The 22,955-nt window shown below is 42.2% G+C and overlaps 1 protein-coding gene across 1 annotated transcript in view; it reads right to left on the reverse strand.

Annotated features, from left to right (window-relative positions):
* LOC308095669 (uncharacterized protein) overlaps positions 1-15,057 on the reverse strand; it is a 40,609-nt gene extending 25,552 nt beyond the window's left edge. The window contains exons 1-6 of the mRNA XM_080442713.1: positions 14,926-15,057; positions 14,703-14,729; positions 10,838-11,122; positions 9,919-10,021; positions 9,657-9,822; positions 9,285-9,398 (exon numbers count right to left, since the gene is read on the reverse strand). Coding sequence (XP_080298839.1) covers positions 9,285-9,398; positions 9,657-9,822; positions 9,919-10,021; positions 10,838-11,122; positions 14,703-14,724 — 690 coding nt within the window. The 5' untranslated portion in view covers positions 14,725-14,729; positions 14,926-15,057. The remainder of the gene's footprint in view (positions 1-9,284; positions 9,399-9,656; positions 9,823-9,918; positions 10,022-10,837; positions 11,123-14,702; positions 14,730-14,925) is intronic.
* Between the last annotated feature and the right edge of the window lie 7,898 nt (positions 15,058-22,955).

Below are 22,955 nucleotides of genomic sequence, written 5' to 3' on the forward strand. Positions count from 1 at the left end.
GACCTTTAGACCTCCCACCATTTTGAATCATATGAAAAACAGTTAAATACTATCTCCTCCTGGATTTTTTTAGTAATCTGCACGAAACTTTTTACACATGAACTTTGGACCTATGCCGACAAAACGTTAGCGGCGGATTTTTGAAGTGAAAAAATTAAGCCTAACCAATCTTACACCAATTGGTCAAAGGGGGGCGCTATAGCAATTTTTTGAAAATGCTAACTTTAAACAAGCAAAAGTCTTGCCTCGTTTGGCCCAAAGTCGTGAAACTTGCTTACACTTGTGCCTTGACTCATGAGGAACACATCTATCGTTTTGACCAGTAAGCTCCGCCCTTAGATTGACCGCAATTTTGAGCAGTTTGAAAAACACTTAAACCCAGGATATGTGTGCAATTCGCCTGAAACTGTATCAACTCTGTGAGCTCCTTTTTCACTGGTTCTGGTCTGTTGGGCCAATGGCTCTCTACAGCATCTGCTTCAAAACCGCAAGGTTGCCGGTTCAAGCCTCACTTCATGCAGACTTCTTTTTAAGAGCATTGCAAACATCATGACTGTATCAATGAATACATGTGCAATTGATAAAGATAACATGAAATGCTTATTTGAGAGTGTGTTATTTCAATGTATGACATACTTCATTGTGAAAATAGCCGATCTACAATCTCACACCTTTTCAGATGTTTTTTTTGTGAGCTTGTAGATCGACTACTTTCACTAGTTTCTGTTCCGAGGATACGTGCAATTTATTTATCGGTAGATGGTTAGGGAACCAGTGATCTAGAGTAGTTAGCAAAACAGAGGCTTGGTTCATCAGGGACGGAAAGACTTATATATCAACAGACACTGCCAGGGCTACCATATGTCTAGCTCAATGAGAAGAAAGGCAGCCTATGAGTCTGGAATTCACTGGTTCGATCCCTGTCCCTGACGATGTGTCGGGTGATCATGATTTGGCATTCTTAGGTTTGCGCATAATGTTTCCTGATATTAGGTCAAGGCATAGTTTTACTGAGGTTAGGGTTAGTGAGGGTTTAAAATGCTTTAAAGGGTTAGTTCAGATTTTTTGAGTATTTTCTGTAGGAAATACTTACCATTAACGTAGTGGTTGCAAAGGTATTAATTGATTGCCCGAGTCCCGTGGTCAGAGTTATGGTCCGGTTCTGATAAATATGAAGTAGTTCCGGTAGATTAGTAGATTTGGTGGGGGCCGCTCATTAAAAATTAATTAATTTAAAAAACTAGCGTCATTTGTATTGTTGACCTATTTCTACCATATAGAGCAGGTTTCGTTCAATTTCGACCCCTCTGTCACATGGTACTAATGTTTGTGTCCAGAATCACTGCGCCGCGGCAGCCTACTCACGCACAAAATATATGACACAAAAAATAGTACCATGCTTTATTATTCTTTATTATTATCCACACACCTGCTTTATTATTATTCTTTATTATTATCCACAAACCTTCTTTATTATGATTTATTATTATCCACACACCTGCTTTATTAATATTATTTATTATTACCCATGCACACACCTGTTTTATTATGATTATTTATTATTATTATTTATTATTATCCACAAACCTGCTTTATTATGATTTATTATTATCCACACACCTGCTATATTATTATTATTTATTATTATCCACACACATGCTTTATTATTATTATTTATTATTATCCACACACCTGCTTTATTATTATTCTTTATTATTATCCACACACCTGCTTTATTATTATTTATTTATTATTATCCACACACCTGCTTTATTATTATTATTTATTATTATCCAAACACCTGCTTTACTATTAGGATGTATTATTATCCACACACCTGCTTTACTATTAGGATTTATTATTATCCACACACCTGCTTTATTATTATTATTTATTATTATCCACACAATTGCTTTATTATTATTATTATTATTATTATTATTATTTATTATTATCCACACACCTGCTTTATTATTATTATCCACACACCTGCTTTACTATGACGATTTATTATTATCCACACACCTGCTTTATTATTATTATTTATCATTATCCACACACCTGCTTTATTATTATTTATTATTATCCAAACACCTGCCTCATTTCTTTATTTTATTTTATTCCATTTTGTCATATAAGCCAAGAGCCTAAAAATAGCTGATCTACAAGGGCTTGTAGGTCAGCTATTTTTCGGTGCACAACACCGACTTGCAATAAAGTGTAAATGAGCCATTCTATCTCTAATCACTAACCCAAACCTCTAAATGTCTAACCCTAACCTGAATATTTTCATAATTAAACGTGTAAACGTGTCTCTAAAAATCTTTCTTAACCATAAAACAAACATATTTCTTGTGAGGACACACACACACGCACACGCACACACACACACACACACACACACACACACACACACACACACACACACACACACACACACACACACACACACACACACGGTGCAAAACATAGTCTCTGTCACGCCTTCGGCTTGGAGGAGACAATAATAATAATCTGATGGCAGTTAGGAGCCCTGGCATCAAACCGCTGACACTGCATTCCTTTAAAAGGTCTCATACCTTTAATGTGTTATCAGGTTCAGTATCTGTTCCCATTGTTCCTTTTAGCACACCTTACATCTCACCCACGCATGCTTTAAGACTCTCTCATCAACACAGAATGCCTGTTCACATGAATGGAAACCACAGCTATTAAAGCTACCGTGACAAACACACATCTGGTCAAACCTGATCTCCTCTTGTCCTCAACTACACTGTCCTCACGCTGTGCCATCCACACACCTGCTTTATTATGGGGCCAGGCTCTGCAGAGCAAGGCTCCGTTTTGTTATTGTCATTATTCTGTTTCTTCTCCTTCTTCTGCCGTTTTTGGCAATTCTGGCTTAACCGTGCATACGCTTTTTACGAAATTCGGCCATATGGTAGATGATCAAGAAATTAATCTCACAATCTTTCGTCAAAAGGTGGCGCTATAGCACTCAATTGAAAGTGCAAACTTTATACAGGTACAACTCATGCCCTTTTTGACCTAGAGCCATAAAACCTCGATAGGGTCCAAATATCACTGAAACCAATCTTACTCCAATTGGTCCAATTGGCGCTATAGATTTTTTTTGAAAATGCAAACTTTAAACAAGCAAAAGTCATGCCTCGTTTGGCCGACAGCCATTAAACCTGCTTACACATGTGCCTTGACTCTCTCTCTCTTTGTCTCAATTTCAATCTATTCCGTTTGTGTTATTGTGCTATTATTGCACTTTGCTTTTTTTGTCTGTCTGTCTGTCTGTCTGTCTGTCTGTCTGTCTGTCTGTCTGTCTGTCTGTCTGTCTGTGGGTGGGTCGTTCCACTTTTTAATTGCATCGCACAAAACATGACCATCAAATAATGCATGTGCAATTTTTAAAGATAACATGAAATGCTTATTTGAGAGTATGTTTTTACAATGTGTGACATACTTCATTGTGAAAATAGCCGATCTACAATCACACAACTTTTCAGATAGCAACCCTTTGTGAGCTTGTAGATCGGATACTTTCACTAGTTTTCGTTCCGAGGAGACAAAAAAAATGAGGCTTGGTTCATAATGGACGGAAATAATTATAGATGTCAACAGATACTGTCAGGGAAGCCATATATCCTCTATCCTCTATCCTATATATCCATATAGCTCAATGAGAAGAGAGGCAGCCTCTGAGTCCGTAGGTCACTGGTTAGATCCCTGTCCCCGACAACGTATTGAGGTGATCATGATTTGTCTTTCTTAGGTTTACACATAGTGTTTCTTGAGGATAGGCGCAGGGGTTGACACTAAGGTCTCAGAGGCACTTGAGTACAGGTCATTTTCTACTTGCCCACAGGTCTTGCCCACTTGCCCGAAAAGTAAATAGTCCTTTATAAAATAATAGGTTAAATTTAATTACCGTTCAATTAAACACTTATTATTTACTTTCTACTTGCGAATTATGGGGCTGCACGATAAAAAAATGTCATACCTCAATATTTATGCCAAATATCTAAATAGCTATGAATATGACTATGGGTTAAAGGTAGGGTAAGTGATATTTTTTGGTAAAAACTAAAAGGTTTTTGTTATGGGTTAAAGCTCTATATTCTGATAGTACTCATTGCTATAGAGTGTTTGTTCAGTAACAGGGGTCTCTCTGTCTCTCCAGCTCTTTGATAGACAGAAAATATATTTTCAGGTAGGTGACACCATTTCAGCCAATCAGGAGAGTACCCATGTATCAGCTTAATTTTTTATAGTGTTCCAGTTCCAAAATTACATGCTCATTTCTTTGTGTCATCACTTCCAATTTCACTTGTTTAATCTGTATCCTGTCTAAGTTCTCTGTCCTGATTCGATAAAATTGGTATCCTGACCTGAAAAGGCATTTTCTGTTTAACTCATTGACTGCCAGAGTTAAAACCTCGTTCATAGCAGCCCTTGCCAGCGATTTTCGTGTTTTTTTGTTTCGTTATTTTGTTATTTAATTCACATATAGAAAGTATAGCTTGACACTTAAATCGTTTTGATCGTTCCACCACTAGAGCGCAGCACATACCAAGCTTGATCGCCTCTCGATCACACTCGCCCCCTCCCAGACCCACTCACACAGTGAAACACATGAACCGGAAGTGAAATGTCTCAGATTCTGTTATCGGCGAAAATTACTTTGTGATACACAACGGGGATGACTGTTCGTCACCCAGACCATAGATTATAGGAGGGGAGGTCTACGATCGTTTTTCATAGCGTGTGAAAAACAGTTTGTTTCCCTATTATGGTCGAAAATGACTGGGGGGAAAAATGTAAAACCGAAAACGGAACCCAAGTCATGGAACCGGATGCAGTGGTGGTTGAAGTAAGTGGAACCCGAAACTTAGCCTGATTCATAACAGAATAGCGTGATCAGAGCATAAAGATCAATAAAGACCATAGATCGCATTAACGCGATCCTGGCGGCCAAGCGCGCTATTTATTAGATCGCGTTAATGCGATAATGGCGGCCAATGAGTTAATAAAGAGCTGGAGAGACATGGAGACTCATGTTACTGAACAAACACTCTGTAGCAATGAGTACTATCAGAATATAAAGCTATTTAACCCTTATTTTAACAAAAGAAAATCATTTACCCTACCTTATAACACCTTATAACATATTTTTAAGTGTAGCAACAGTGAAAACAGCACAATATAGGCCAACAGTGCTCTTATTTTACATTCCACAGACATGAAGACACTTACTTTCCCATAACTTCACAAAGCGCTCTTATTTTGAAGTCCACCGACCAGAAGTCAAGGGTTTACTGATACTGACACAAGGAAGGCTTTACAAGTTGCTTCTTGTATTTTCACACGTCGGTTAGGGACAAGAAGTGAACTGCAGCACATGTGAAAAAAGTCAGCGGGTGTTTTTGTTTTATATCCCGGGTGGGATGCAAGCAGCCATGCTCGTCATCAACTGCACTTTCTCACAAACGTATCTCTTCACACTAGATTCCAAGCGTGATTTTGCAACCCGGTGATTTATATATATAACTAGTTGCGTGCCTGTGCCTTCAGTATTATGTGAGCTTGTAGATTAGCTGTTTTAGCCGCGTCGCAGGTTCAGTGTGTGTGTGTGTGTGTGTGTGGGAGAGAGGGAGAGGGGGAGACGGAGCGCTCTGGCCATGCTCAAGCGTCTAAAGACGGATATCTCGTGTTGTGTTTTATAGCGAACAAAAAACAGTTGCATCCCCACTGAAAATCCGCACCTGCCCGTCAGGCAACCAGATAGCAAACTTCACCTGCCCTACCATTTGATTTACCTGCCCCGGGCAGGCGGGCAGGCGTTAGTGTCAACCCCTGTAGCCTTAGGCGTTGTTTTACTGAGGTTAGTGTTAGTGAGGGTTTAAAATGCTCATTTGTTAATTGCATGGTCTTCTTTCTCTCAAGTTCAGTCTTCTATGTTTCTATGGCTTATTGTGCATATTACTTATCATTGCTTCTTTCTTTTTTCTTTCTGCATTCACTGGCCCCGTATTATCGCTGCTTGCAGCTATATTTGTGATTGTGTTTGCCAAATAGGCTGCTCAGATTGTTATTAGCTGTTAAGCAAGGGGCGAGGGGCGTTCCAAGGGGCGTTTCCGTGGCCGAGTTGCTATGTCGCGACAACAGCCTTATCCCTAAAACACCGGTGCTATCCCTTACATTATGCATAGGTGTGGTTTGGGCATTACATTAATAAAACCAATCAGCGTGTCAGGTGCCATTGCCTTTAAGAGCTGGCTGCGCTTTTACGCTCTCTACCTCTCCGCCCATGGAAGAGGCAGTCCGAGTTGTCCAACATTGATAAATGTTGGAATAAAATATTTGATACACATAATTATCACATTGCTGGTTATAGAGAACTTTAAATTACAGCAATCACCTGTGTTCTGGATTAATTAAACGGAATGGTCTGGTGTGGTTATAGCAAATGCAGATCAAACAACATTTTATTTGTCTTTCATAAGCTTAACTGGAAGCTGCTGATAAAAATGTATTGAACTTATTGACACAAGGAATTAACAGTCAGACTTGTGTGGATTGCAGTAACTACCCAACATTTAAATCATAAGCTCTATCCTTTTATTGCCTTTCAATAAAACCATATTTAATAGACATAAGTATCACCCACGTTACTGATTATAGAACATGTTATTTTAGTGTAATCCGTTCTTTATTTTGTGTGCGCAATGAAAGACAAATATTAATAACACCATGAGGCCTTTGGATGTTAAATTTTTTTCTTGCTTAGGGCCTCAGATTTTGAACTTCTGTACCAAGTGTGGTAACCGTATCACTTACAGTTTAGGAGATAAAAATGTTTAATGGGAGCAGTTACGGTTTCCCATGGACATACATTGTAAAATGTTATGCACTAATACAATTAGTTTTCGCTCCTTTCCATTCGTGTGGGTGTGTCCATCTATCTCACTGTCTGTCTGTCTGTCTGTCTGTCTGTCTGTCTGTGCGTGCGTGCGTGCGTGCGTGCGTGCGTGCGTGCGTGCGTGCGTGCGTGCGTGCGTGCGTGTCATGGTGGTGCTATAACAGAGCCCTCCTCGTTTGGCATATAACTCTTGAACCATAGGTTGTCGAGTCAGACTTGTTTCTCTGCATTCCTTAGATCATGACACAACTCATGGCACAACTCTGGATACCGTCATCCCAAATACAAAAAGGTATACAGGGTTACGAAAGGTGCTGGACACAACTCTCAAAATAGGCATCACCCATTTCTGCCGGACAATGTTTCCGCCTTTTCGTGTTTTCTTCAAGACACAGTTTTTGGAACTACTCCTACAGATGTTGTCAAATACTCACGCAAATCAGTACATATTGTTTCTGTGGTCAAGACGTATCTGTCTGATTTTTCAGATTACATTTTGATTGGCAACCACATTGTCAAAAAAAATCTTTAAAACCACATGAGAGTCATACGGATCATTCAAAACTTTATTGTCACTCACAAAATGTGAAGGGAGTGCAGAGGTTGCCTTTTTTCTATTAAGAAGTTGATTGATGATGTTCCAGGTTGAACGGGTCGCAGCACAATTTACGGTACACTAATTTGACATAATAAGCCCTTATTAAAAATAATGTGTTTCTTATTAGCAATAATGTTTTTTATCGAAACCTTTACAGTAGACTAATAGTAGCCTAACATCACATCGTGTAGTTAGTAGTTGCGGGGTTGTAATGTGACGGTCAAGTAAGTGGAAATAACATTAACATTAGGCATTATAAAGAACATGTATTTCTTATTAGGCTTTGTTAGGTCTTATTAGGCTTTGTTAGCCTTTAGGAATTATGTTCCATAATTAGAGTATAACTGTGTTTGTTTCTGTCTAATAGCAGAAAACACCATTTCTAATTTTCTGGAAAATAAGGGTATAACAACGTTTGTTTCTTTCTAATAAAAAACATTATTGCTAATAAGAAACACATTATTTGTAATAACGGCTTATTATGTCAAATTATTGTACCGTAAATTGTGCTGCGACCATTTTGAGAGTCTCCATGAAGATTTTGTATGCCGTTTCAACATCAGTCTCCTTCAATACTTTTTCCCAAGAAAAAACATCACCAATCAATGCTTTGAAACGATCTGTGTTTCTTTTGTTGAAAACTCTACATTTGTAGTCACCAGATGACTGTTTAAGTGCATTGGTACGGGTTCCACAAAGACAGACTCTAGACTAGCATTCTCCAAATGACATACAAGATCCTCTCTTGAATACTATTATGTACAAAAAGGGATACACCACCTCCTACTATTTTCTCTCTATGAGAGTGAACACCATTATAGTTATTCAGTGTATAGAGGGACTCTAGTTCATTGGGCAGCCAGGTTTCAGCAAGTGCAATAACGGGGAAAGTATGTGTCAAGCTGGACGAAATAATTTTTAATTTCTCATGGTTTTGGGGAGAGTACGTACGTTGAGCTGAAAGGAGGAAAACAAACTTTAATCTGAGCAGAGGGCGTTACATAATTAATTAAATTGACTCTCGTTATAGCATTCACAGTTTATGGACCCATGCATTTAGGGCTTGATTTAAAGAAAAGTTGTCAGCATTAAGCAGCCATTATAACGCGAGTGATTTTCATCATTAATGTCAAAATGGTTAAAAACAAGGTGCTCTAAATTACCCTGAGATCGATCCCCAGACATCAAATGAACACATTCAATGTTATCGAGATCATGGTAAGGAAACAACATAATGCAAGTCATTGCAAGACCAATGTGACCAATTGTTAATATTTGACTTATTTATGGGCGTGCATTTTTGATTAATTGTGGAAGCCAATTACACAGATCATGTGTAGCTCATTTGGGATTGCCTCCTATGAATCAATGTGAAATTTCTGTGGGCAGTGTGTTGAATAGAGGACCCTCAACATAACAACCCAATACAATGTGTGGTTTTCAGACAAATTGTAGTGTTTAACTCATGTTTGTTCTTATATGGTTATGATTAAACTTATATTCATGTAGGTTAAACATGTAACTGTTTCACTGTGCAATGTAGGTCAATGAGGAGAATTTGTTATAGCAATATTAATAGTTCCCTAAACAACTACTACAGTATTGAAGATATCAATCTCGCCAATAGGCCTACTTGGATTTACATTATGGCAACGTAAATACACAACCCAAACCTCTACCAAAGTGGCATTTTCCTTCAAATGAACACTTGTAAACATGCTTATTGATGTCAAAGCTTAAAGTATGTAGCCTTACTGCTTGTGGTTTGATGTTCCCTGTATGTTTGGGCAGCACAAGGGGGGCAAAGGACACATTAAGGATCATCTCTTTCTTCCAGCTGTTGGAACCTGCACGTGTGATCTTTATCAACTGTGAAAAGAGAGCAAAGAAATCTGCTTTCTGAAACATGTCATTAAAAATATACAATCATTCCATCTTCTGAAATGTTAGCATCCCTCATACGTTTTTTTTTTCATTTTTTTTCAGAAGTAGACTTTGAAATACTGTTAAGACATTTTGAAAAGTAAAAAAAGCAGAAAAAGCATCTCACTTCATTAGATTTCATATAACCAAATTCAGTGAGTGAGAGAGCTCAGGATATGTTAGAGATGTGTGCCCTGTAAATACCTTATTCTCCAGTGGCAGAACCAGGATTCCTCCCACTTTAAGCAGGTTCTTCATGTAGTCCTCACTCTCACGCTGCACCTCGGCACCCACATACACCCTGTCATACTGATGTCCATCTGGGACGATCTCCAGACAGTTGCCCACCACAAAGCAAGGCTTGCAAAACCTATGCATGCAAGCACACAGACAACACAACAACAACTGTCACTCAATTCCCTTCCCTTTTGTATACTCTTCATTATAATGTGAAATAATCTGATACCTGTCAAAGTTGTCACTGGTCTTGATAAACAAGTCCAGTTTCTGATGTGCATGTTCGACCACGTCAGCATGAAGCTCAACACCATGGTTCACTCCAAATGGACCTGGAAAGAACAGAATAAAACAAAACTATCAATCAACCACAGTGAAGCCAAATGATATATCTATTCTATTCTATTCTATTCTATTCTATTCTATTCTTTGAGACACACATACAGGTATTTCTGGAATTGACCAAATCCGCCATTCCTTCGACGGGTAAAACGACAGCTTTCACCATTGGAATTGCATTACGGAACCTACAAATTGTTAAATTAAATGTTTTTTGTTCATCATAGCGCAAAATATGGTGAAGTTTTGTAGTGCAGGTACTTGCAACAAACACCGATCTTAGTGAAAAATGTAAACGGGACCGCCAAATAATCAAAACTTTCAGTGATTCTGCCAATAATCATATGCCCATCTGCTAATTGGACCCTTTAAGACAAAAATAAGTAAATAAAATAATGTGGGGGAAATGGGGAACGTAATCAGTTGTTTTGGGATAGTTTGCAATTAAACAGGTTCAAGTATTTACAACATATATCAACAACGCAACGGCGGTTGGTAATCAACACCAGCGCACCATCAGCAAACATTTAAATATTTCAAGATTTGAATGAATTAAGTAAATGTAAGTACTACGAGGACTCTTTATCAGGTAGAAAAAAATATTCTCAAACTTAACTGATGGCCATGGTTGAGGGTTATTAGTCCAGACATCGGCAGGCAGTCTTTATTGACATTCTTTACGTCCATAAAGTGTTTATTTTTGCTTATACCGTGCTGATGCACTTGGCTGAAGTCTGCAATGGCTGACTTAAAAAAGGCATATAAATCCACATGACCACAAAATATCCAAGAAAGTGAAGACCACTCACCTAGTATGTGGCCCACCATGGTGCTGAGGTAACCAGTCCCACTGCCCAGGTTGAGGAAGGAGAGTCCAGGACGGAGGTCCAAGGCCTCCATCACCTCACCATAGATGACAGGAGATGACAGGTGGATGTTACCTTGACGCCAGGCCTGGTTTTTGTAGGCAGTTCCCCTGAACTCCTTCAGGTAGAAGTGAGCCCTGTCGACGGCCCTGAACGCCTGCTCCACCAACTCAGAGCGGATGTGCCCAACCTTCTTCAGGTTGACAATCAACTCATCATTGTCTTCCCCTGTGATGACAATCAAGGAGGAAAGGCAGTGAGGAAGGGAGAAAATTGTTTTTGTCTCATGGCATCTTCCAAACTTATTCTATCGATGCATTGTCTCATTAGCTGTGGTTGTAGCCTCGTACTAAACAGGAAACAAGAACTGGACCATTGATATGCTGCCAGGGTCATTCCTGTCTTAATACTTAATACAGGAATATCACCACTTTTGTATCGTAGGCTGCTAATCAAATAATGCAAACACAGCACAAGCCAATAATTGAATATTAAAACTACGTGAGAGTGTGGACTAGCCAACACCAACTCGGGACTCCTGAATCACTTCCTTCAGTCCACACCCTCCTGTTCAATCACATCATCAGGGTCTTGAGCTCGACTGTCACACTGACAGTGCAAAAAAAAATATATAATCCGGATGCCCAACCAAATGATTGGTATTTTGTAAGTCCTGTATGATGTGCTATCCAAACAATACTTATATACAGTGTTTGGTCTCCTATAAATGTGAATAGACAGGCAGTTGTGCCGAGTGTTCATTCAGTGTACAGTATTAGCCGATGTAGGCTGGTTCGGGCTGTGGCACCAGCATGCATTATGTGTTGGGGGAATGGGGATCGGGGCTGAGGTAGCCTTAGATCAAAACTATCATTGATAGTTATTTGATCGAGTCTGACATTTGCTTACGTATCTATGATAGTCTTGGTCTCAATATACCTATAGTCACTGGAAATCAGCACGCAAAGCCTGTACTTCTCCGTACATGTACAGTACAAATATAACATATTTGATTTTCAGGCCGCATAGACCTTCAAACCTGGTCCTATGTTGTGCTGATATGGTCACCGGAGTATGGCCATTTGAAGTAAACACTGCTATAACACTGCTGCCGAGCAGTGATGCACTTGCAGCACCCAGGTCCACCTGTGCGACCTTGTGTTTTACTTTATTTGTTTATTTGGACAGGACAGAGCATATTAATGGACGTCACATGGACGTAAATACACCGGATTTAGCAAAGATGCTAATTTTCATCCGCAGTCCTCACACAAAACATAAAATCAGAAAACATACAGACAAAAGGTGGAACACATTTACATAAAATTACATAGGGAACACAGCATAAAAATAAACCTAAAACATGATCACAAATGGTTGCAACTTTGGTTTTCAAGCAACCATCTTTTCAGATTTCATTTAAAAGATGGAAATGTAGCACAATCCCTTATACGCAGAGGAAGGCCATTCCATGCTACACAACCCTGTACTGAGAGGACATTTTGACCGAAAGTTGTTTGCCGGTGCGGCAATCTCCTCGAGTGGTTGCTCTGGTACTGATTCCCCTTTCAGGCTTCCTTTTAATGAATTCACTTAGGGGGGGCGGGCACAGACCATGTAGGGTCTTGTATATGACCCCAACCTGTTTGAACATTTTGAAGTTGTCAAAGCAAAAAAAAATGAACCTCCGGAGTATGTTACAATGATGATATGAGTGAGGCTTCCTGTCAAACACTTTGAGCGCACTTTTGTAGAGCTGTTCAAAGTGTTTGGAAGGTACAGGTCTATGACCACTTCCTGGTAAAACTGGAAGTGAACTGATCCACTTCCAGGTTGCACCATTGAACTCCACACCCCTCAGGGAATGTGTGGGTGAAGTTTCAAGGCAATCCGACAAACCGGAAACACCGGAAGTGGGCATTTTTTAAATTAGAAGTTCGGAGCCTGTAGCATGATGGGAACTGGAGTTATGGCTGTTTAAACCCCAGCCAATAGGAAAGCAGAGGGGGCAGGGCTTCAGCATTTTCAGCCCGTCCCCTAAGACCACCTACCAATTTTGAAGTATTTAGCATGCTGGGAACTGGAGTTATGGCTGCTTAAACCCTAGCCAATAGGAACACAAAGAGGGTGGGGCATCAGCAAATTACAGCCCGTCCCTATTGGCCGTCTAAGAGCACCCACCACGTTTGGGGCCTTTAGCATGCTGGGAGCTGGAGTTATAGCTGTTTTAAGCTTAGCCAATAGGAACACAGAGGGCGTGGGGATTAAGCAATTACAGCCTGTCCCTATTGGCTGTCTGAGAGCACCTACCAAGTTAGGGGCGTTTAGCATGCTGGGAACTGGAGTTTTGGCTGTTTAAACCAACAGCCAATACAAACACAAAGAGGCGGAACAATGGTGCGCCTGTGGCCCCTGGTGTGGCTATTCTGATGGCAGACCCCTGACCAGTGTTGGTGTCAAGTTTGGTGCAGATCGGAGCAACGGTGTGCCTCACAGGTCTGCATTTTACGCTTGTGACGGTCCACCCACCGTATGCCCACACACCGTACACTGATTTCCAATGACTAAAGGGAGATTGAGACTAAGACTATCATAGCGTTGCTGTCCGGCAGAAACCAGCTAACTCCATTTTGACGCTTTTGCTTTTTTTCCCATAAATCAGGGCCCTTTATGTCTGTGTGTTGGTAAAAAAAAATATTGAACCAATGAAAAGCATTAAAAAGCGCTTCTGACACCACCAGCTAACTCCATAGGATCCTCAAACTTTCTGCTAAACGAGTTAGCTGGTTTTGCTGACTCCAGGCTCCACCCCCTTTTGACCTCCAACCTCATTGTGAGCTTGGAGGTCCATTCAGCTGTTCTTATCAATGATGAACAAAACCTCCTAACTGCACTTTTTCATTTCCTGAAAAATGAACATTTTGGAGTTTATTTATGTAAGCAAAATATGTCAGACTCGATAAAATAACTATCTATGATAGCCTTGATCCAAGGCTAGGGCTGAGGCAGTCATAAGCCAGGGGCCTTTTGACTCAGGATCCGGCCCTGGCTGACTGGTAAACTTTAAATGCACAATCACAGTGAATAACCTTTGCCCCAAATCTTTCAAATTGGCCTTATGGTAGCCAATAAATCTTGAACAGTAGCTTGTACAATTACAATGTGCATGTTGCGAGGTGTGCTGAAGCTCTGAACATGAGCATGCAGCAACATGTTCGACCGTGTTCTGTTGGTTATGTTGGTGAGAGAGATCTCAGTGGCAAGAGAACCTATGCTTTGTCTTAAACATCGTGCAGGTCACAAGCGCTTATTGTGGAGAGACGTTTTAATTGATGGACCGATCAAAATAGGGGAACTACTACATGCCAGGAGTTTTACACCTCCGTAGCCTATTAAAATGGAATGCTGTCCTTTCCAACAAAAATGCAAGTTCAAATACAGAATAAAGTAAGAACACAATTAATTTACAAGCTTGTTTTAAAAGCAACTGTTCAGAATGCAGCAATAAAGGCTATCTGTTGTTGTAGCCTATGTTTGCCTCTTTTCCTGCGTAATGGGTTTTTAACCCTGTTAAAATAACATACCAAATATTCCCTAGGCTACAGCAGGTTGATAACAACATGTGATACATTATAGGTCTACAGGTCGAATCAAGGCATTTAATAACAAATGACTAAATTACTATTACAACTATTACAACCCCAAATTATTGTTGAAGTGTGAAGCACATATCTCCCTCCACCACATAATAGTTAATGGTTCATCTATAATTATCTATCATAACGTAAGAAACATTGTTGCTACCTACCATCAATTCTGGCCTGCGCCATGTCTCCTGTTTAAAGAAAAGTAGACAAATTAACACCTAACATCAATAACATTTATCTACAAATGATGTGTGCATTATTGAGACCTGCAGGATTTTCAAAACGCTTCAAAAGAAAGTCTATCTACCTGGTCACAAACACTGAAACATGCAGCAAATATCTAAATTGAACATACAGTAAACATATCAAAAGAGATTAGCTTACCTTTGACTACTTGTGCTATGTTTTAGATCTGATAATCAAGAGAAGATTGAAATACAGACAGACCTTCAGACGTTTTACTGAATCGTATACAATGACTGCCAAAACTGAAGTCAAAGTATTCATGCCAGAGCCCTGACACCGACTGAGGATTATCACATACTGTACATTGAGGCCTGTCTAGGATATAACACACTTTGCCTGTAGATGTCCCCATATTTCATACCAACTTTAATACATGGCAAGGGAAGACTATCTCTGTCTGTCTGTCTGTCTGTCTGTCTGTCTGTCTGTCTGTCTGTCTGTCTGTCTGTCTCTCTCTGTCTCTGTCTCTGTCTCTCTCTCTCTCTCTCTCTCTCTCTCTCTCTCTCTCTCTCTCTCTCTCTCTCTCTCTCTCTCTCTCTCTCTCTCTCTCTCTGTGTGTGTGTGTGTGTGTGTGTGTGTGTGTATGTGCGAGAGGGGGAGAAAGAGAGAGAGAGAGAGAGAGAGAGAGAGAGAGAGAGAGAGAGAGAGAGAGAGAGAGAGAGAGAGAGAGAGACGTACACAGATGGTACATGCCAGTTGCACGTTTAGTCCAAAACATATTTTTCTTTTCAATATCTTTTGCTATATCCATCCATTATCGTTATCCATGTTCACTCTCCAACATTATCATGTCAGCATCAATTAGTCTTCAAATGTGTTGTGAGAGCAGAGGGAAAGAAAGAAAGAAAGATGAAAAACAAAAGCATTGTAATTTGGCATTGCTTTCATTACTTTCAAGCTTCCATTTAATTGACCATTGACTAATTTAATTTAAATGTTCATACATGCATGCATGCGTGCATGTGTGCGTGCATGTGTGCGTGAGCGAGTGAGCGCGTGCGCGTGTGTGTGTGTGTGTGTGTGTGTGTGTGTGTGTGTGTAGTAGGGTTGGCCAAATGGAGACATTTTATTAACCGGTTACCGTTAGGCCTTACCGATTAATTAATCGATAACCGTTAAGAAAAAAATGGGCCAAAATACATTTTATTTCAAAGGGCCAAGTCTACACAGTTTGTTTTGTGTCTCCAGCAGAGTTTCTAGTGTCTCTCTAAAGACAAGGAAGAAGAAGAATAAAGTGGAAGTTACGTGTGGTTACAGGTGTAGACTTGGCCAAAAAACAATAAAAAAACATTTTTGGCCCAAAACAATAAATAAAATAAAAAGTTTTTTGTTTGTTTTGTTTTTTGATTAATCGTTAGTCGTTAGTATTAATCGGTGGCCGCTTAACGGTCGGTTAACGGTGAACGGTTACCGGTTGGCCATCCCTAGTGTGTAGGAGAGTGAGAAGTTACACCCATATGGGCTTCTATGAGATTGGGTTATATGCTTAAGTCCTTGGCTATGTTTGTGAGCTTCAGAGATTTAAGAGAACACAATTGGGAGTCTTTGAGTCTTAACTCTTTCTATTGTTTGATCAGCATCTTGCCTCGCAAGGTGAAAGTGAAAATGTATCAGGTTTGCTGCTCATACCGCTGTATGAATATTAGATTATGATTCTGAGGATCTGCCAAAGCTGGTTCCAGCAAACATGTGCATACCCCCCCCCCCCCCCATCCATTGAGGTCCTTGGTATTCAATTCATAGTCATAGTGGCACCAACAGTTCAAATATCAACACAAAAAAACGTACAGTATGTACAAACGAAAACAAACTAGAAAAAGTGCTCCTCGGAGCACAGGTCTCCGCCAGGTCAGGTAGGTTATTGTGGCCTCCTGGTGGCGCTATAATAGGCCAATGTGAAAAGGGTGCCATTTCTTCTTGGGCCTTTCACGGCAATCGGACCTTGCATTCATGATTTGAGGCATTTTGTTCCAAAAATGTGTGTTGCTAAATTAGACCTGCTGGTGGCACTATAACAGGCCAATGTGAAAAGGGTGGCATTTCTTCCTCGGCCTAGTGGGAATGTGCGTGCAAAATTTCAAGAAAATCGCATGCTGTGTTCATGATTTGAGGCATTTTGTTTAAAACAAACCAATGCTGGCAGTCACGGGAGATTAGCTGTTCACAGACGGACACACGGACGGACGGACACACACCACACACACGGACGGACAGGGGGTAAAACATACTCTACATACTACGCCTGGCGGAGACAAAAAGCTGAAAACAATAATACTATGTGTACAAACAATGGGGGGGGGGGGGATGAGAGTGAAAGCAATAATAACATGTGCAAACAGGGGGGGGGGGGGTGAGAGTCAAAGCAAAAATGGGGGGGGGGGGGGTCGTCTGTCAAACAGGAAAATGGTACTACCTCCTTTTTTGGCCTCCTGAAAGGTGAATTTTCAGGGCTGTTTTAAATGAGCCTGGCGAAATGCATTTTTTGAGGGATGGGATTAAACTATTCCAAACCTGGGTGGCAGTGCTGTAGAAGGACAATTTGCCCATGTTTGTTTTATGGGTGGTTGGTGCAGATCGTTGTTAACGCTCCCTAGTTTTGTGACCATCCATTACGAGTCTCCGTTACGAGTCTCCAGGTTACCTGACCTGAATGAATCAAATCACATTTATATGCCAGGGCTGCAAAGTCATGGCATATAAAGTGGATGTCATAATTTTTTTCTTTATTCTTTTTTTCAGTTGTCCATGCACGACTGTACACTGCACCTTCCTGCTTTTGGTCGAACCCATAGTTTGAGAACCGTTGGCATACATGATTTTTTATTTTTTTTTCATGTGTGTGACCATGTGGTGTATATGTCACAGTACGTTTGGAGAACCAGTACGATTGAAGACAGAGCGCTCGTTTTTAGGCACGGGGCTCCTTCGGGGCGAGGCGGGGCTTTTCGAGACAAGGTTTATTAGCGAGGCTCGCGAGGAGGAGAAGGAGGACGCGGCGCTGCGAGGCGGGGGTTTATTACGCGAGGCTCGCGAGGAAGAGGAGCCTCCTCCTCCTCCTCCTCCTCCTCCTCGCGTAATAAACCGTCCTCTTTCTCTCCTTCTCTCGTTCTCCTCCTCCGAGGAGGAGGAGAAGGAGAACGCGGAGAGGCGGGGCTTTGATGCGCCGACGCAGACCTGTCTTTTGTTGTTCCCCCCCCACATAGCAACCAGGAAGCTACGCTAGGGGAACCATAATATCTATGAGGGGAACGCTGAACACGCGTTCACACGCACACGCTTGTCCATGACGGAGGCGCGCCGTCTAGTAGAGCTTGAGGCCGAGGAAGCGCGAGTGCCCGCGCTGACCGGCCGATGCTCTACTAGTCGACTCAGCGCCGTTTGAATTGTAAACCGATAGGGACAGAATAGTTCTTTTCATGGATCACTGTGTGTGTGTGTGTGTGTGTGTGTGTGTGTGTGTGTGTGTGTGTGTGTGTGTGTGTGTGTGTGTGTGTGTGTGTGTGTGTGTGTGTGTGTCAGGGAGAAGAAAGTAAAACAAAAGCCAGAACACAATAAAAGTATCTAAACAGTCCTGTTTTCAATAAACCAAAAAAAGCATGAGCGCGTGCGTGTGTGTGTGCGCTTGTGTGTGTGTGTGTGTGTGTGTGTGTGTGTGTGTGTGTGTGTGTGTGTGTGTGTGTGTGTGGCCATATATGTTTGTGCACAAGCCTGGCTTGTGGCTCCCTCTAGTGCTGGGTGGGTGTGGTAAAAACGAGCGTGCTTTCTTCAATCATACTGGTTCTCCAATCATACTGTAACATATACAGCCAATGGCGAAACTAAAGTACACACACATTGTAAATCTTCATGGCTACAAGCACAAAATGCAGTCTATTGTACTTCCTCTTGGGGTAGATGAATCTATCATTTCCCCTCCTGCACAATTGCCCCACAATCTCCATGGAATACAAGAACGTTCAACCCAAAACGGTCGACCTCGGAACGGTCAGACCCACGTATTTCTGGCCACCAAAGTCCACTCGTCCCAGTCAAATTCGGCAAACCCGGAGCAAATCTGGCGACCTCGGAATGGTCGCAACGTTCGGCACGGCGACTCGCTTGCCTGCGCTCGCTCGGCAGTGCCTCTCGTGGCTCAAGTCCGTTTCAGATGGTGCGCCTCTGTCGCTGTAACAGTTTTTTGCCTAAGTAGTTCCTAACTTAATATTAGGGGCTGTAGTCTGTTCTCACCAAGCGGGCCAAGTAATCCGCCTCACTGGGGGCGAGCGTTCTGCGCCAAGTGGGGTGAGTGGTGCCCGGAAAAAATGGGGACAAGTGTGTTTTGCAGTGAGCGTTACGGTTACCTCTCCATGTGAGTGTTTGGTCATGATAGCGTCCAGCTTCCTCGCTGTATGCATGTTCGCCACCTCCTCCACCCTTAGTCCCAATGACGGAGTTAGGCTTTCTGTTCAGGTTGCTCGTGTCCCCGGCATTAATGTGTGATTAATGTGAGGACAACAAGACAGCTTGAAGTAATGTTTGCTAATAGCTGATGCATTAATTCACTGAAAATGTTCAGTCCTTTCCTCAAACATAAAAAAAATAAAAATTAAGCCAATGGATTAATAGAAGGTGTCGTCAGACAATGAAGCGTAGTAACCACATTGATCAATGGTGCAGGAAAAACTGCTCCATGTCATCTGTTGACAGGAGCTGTTTGCCACCAAGAAAAAGGAGAACAGAACTGGAGAAGTAAGCAGATTTTCATCGAGTGTGTTTCAAAGTGTCCAATAACAATAACAACAACTATAATGACACTCAACAGCCATAATGAGTGGAAATCATCCATTCACAGCCATAATCAGCCCTAACCTCCAACCTAAACGTTTGCTCACCTCTGATCAAAGCACTTGCATCAAACTAGTTATGCCACTGCATTCCTTTAAATCCGGTTATGCCCTTCATTATCTAATCACTCATCATGTACGCATCTGTTTTAAATCTCATGCGTAGTTTTCCATTGTTCGATTGGTATGCCATGCCTTACATTACATCACACATGGTTTAAGACGTTCTCATCAACCTAGATTACCTGTTCACCTGGAAACCACAAACTGTCCTCCTCCTGCCCTCAAGTAACACTGCCGGCAATCTGTTTGATAACAATCTGTAATACGCATCCACTCAGCGTTGCAGCTAGTTGGCCTTTTAGTGCATGTAACGTGCAATGGAAGCACTGCCTGCACTGATATGACCGAAATATTGAAATCCCAAACATGGAATAGACCATGCCACATTTAATGCCACCTGCCAGTTTTTCAAAGAGAAGCACTTGTACTGTGTATGTTATAGCCTATATAACCCCCCAATGCAGCACAATAGACTACATGCACAATTACAAATAAGCTCTCTATCTATATATATATATTTTTTTTTTCAAAGATTGTTTTTGCGCTTGTTTTTGAGTGTTGTGTTATTACGCCATTCAGTGTCTTGTCATTCCTTCGTTTCATGTGTCTGAGGGGGTCTGGGAAAGGGACGGATAGATATAGATTGCAATTCTAATGCAATTAGAGAGCTTACTTGTCATTGTGCATGTAGTCTATTGTGCTACATTGGGGGGTTATATAGGCTATAATATACATAGTATATTTCTATCCATCTATCTATCTTTGAAAAAATAGAAAGAGGGACGGGGAGTCGGGCGGACGGGGTGGGTACGGAACATTATCTGTATACGGAAAAAGGCGGACGCCCAGTATACAGTAGATGACTTCCAAGTCTCCAGGTTTTCTTCAGAATAGCTAACCACTACTCCTGGCATCCCAATTTTGAGCATAAGCAATTTTGGACATGGGCAAAAAAAAAAAAAGGAAAAAAAAAAAATCGAATAATTTCAAAAATGTTTCCAAAGTAGCTGATCTACAAACTCACAACATGTTGCGATGTGATGCGTTGTGAGCTTCTATACCCCCCCCCCATTTAAATGAAAGTGTGGTCAAGTGACTCAGTTGGTCCGACCGAATTCCCACTCAGCACAACATGGTACATGGTACATGCTCATATGCTTGAAGAACGAAAGCCCAATATCTCCTCCGGCCATGGGGTCACAACACACACACACACACACACACACACACACACACACACACACACACACACACACACACACACACACACACACACACACACACACACACACACACACACACACACACTCTCAGGGATTTAATTCTATCTGTTCTCAAACTGGCTGTGACAATACAGAAGAACACACCCTGAAACTGTAAATGAAGAGAGTTCACCTGATATGACACCCCCCCCCCCCCCCTGCCCGCCCGCCGTCTTCTGTTGGAGAGGATCCAACAAGCGTTAACGAGAGTTAACACCAATAATTAGAGAGCGTGTATCCAGTAAACAGGTGGGGCTGAATGATGTTTCTAGCTGATACTAAATCAACAAACAACTTACCAAGAGTTTAATGAAAGACCAAACAAAGCAAAAAAAAGTCCTTCGACAAAGTTTGTCGAAGGACTATGATCAGGAAGGTAAGGGCACGCACGTGTGGGCATGTATGCATGCCTGCATATAGCATGTGTGTTTTGGAATAATATGTTTTTTTCCCTCTCAGTGTGACGCTCAAAAACATGTTGCTAAAATCAAACTCTTGTTCAGTAGTTGTACCATATATGCAGAAGGAGCGAGTGCATTCTCCGGCAGCGGCAACAGCCGCGGAACTTCCGCGGAACTGCCGGTGGAGGAGCGGCAGCTCCCGGCAGTGACTGCCGGCGGTGGAGCGGCAGCTGCCGGCGGAGCAGCGGAACTGCCGCGGAAACTGCCGGTGGAGGAGCGGCAGTCGCGGAACTGCCGGTGGAGGAGCGGCAGTCAACTTCTTTTTTCCGCCGATAAAGTATAGTTTTGGACCATGACGGAGGCGCGCCGAATCAGCAGACCTTGAGGCCAAGGAGTCGCGCCCGAGCGCCTCCAGGCGCGAGTGCCCGCGACGACCGGCCGATGGTCTGCTATTCGACTAAGCGCCGTCCGAGTTATGTACCGATAGGCACAGAATCGTAAATAATATTGGTGGGGACTGCGTTACACAAACGCAGCACACTCCCAAAGCTGGCGCCGCCGGCAGCTCCGTGGAGCTGCCGAGGCAGCAGCCGCTGCCGGAAAATGCACTCGCTGTCCCTCCATATATGTCTCAATTATACAATATTATGCAGTGTGAAAGAATTATACAGAACATGAAAACAGGACATTTTGAAACCCCAAATTCAGCTGACTTTAAGTACAGTACGTATCAGTCATTATCATTTCCCCCCCCACACACACACACGCACGCACGCACGCACGCGCGCACGCACGCACGTGCGCGCGTGCGCGCGCGCGCAGGACATTTTGAAACCCCAAATTCAGCTGTCTTTAAGTACAGTATGTATCAGTCATTATCATTTATATAAATAAATATAACCTAAGGTCACCTAACCAGACAGGTGTGCTGAGGTGGGCTGTCCGCACCGAGACATGGCCATCACCATTGATAATGCTGTGTGGTGACCTCAACTCGGACTGCGAAGAATCTGGGTGTGACCCTGGACGATCAACTGACGTTCTCGGCAAACATCGCATCAGTGACAAGGTCCTGCAGATTCCTCCTCTACAACATCAGGAGGATTCGCCCCTTCCTCACGGAGAAGGCAGCCCAGGTGCTCATCCAGGCTCTTGTCATCTCCCGCCTGGACTACTGCAACTCCCTCCTTGCTGGTGCTCTGGCATCTGCCATCAGACCTCTGGAGCTTGTTCAGAAAGCTGCGGCTCGTCTGGTGTTCAACCGCCCCAAGTTCTCCCACACAACCATCCTTCTCCGTTCTCTACACTGGCTCCCCGTAGCGGCTCGCATCCAGTTCAAAACCCTGGTGCTAGCCTATAGGGCAGTGAAAGGAACAGCTCCTTCTTACCTCCGGGCTATGGTCGATGCCTACACCCCTGCCCGACCACTTCGGTCTGCCACCTCGGGGCGACTGATTGCCTCGTCACTCAAGGGTCCTTCTGGCCGATCCACACAGTCACGACTCTTTTCTGTTCTGGCCCCACAGTGGTGGAATGAACTTCCCACTGATGTTAGGACAGCAGAGTCACTGCCCATATTTCGCCGCAGGCTGAAAACCCACCTCTTCAGGAAACACTAC

This window comes from Gymnoscopelus braueri, assembly GCF_963280865.1.
Source record: "Gymnoscopelus braueri genome assembly, chromosome: 11".
Classification (NCBI taxonomy): Eukaryota; Metazoa; Chordata; class Actinopteri; order Myctophiformes; family Myctophidae; genus Gymnoscopelus; species Gymnoscopelus braueri.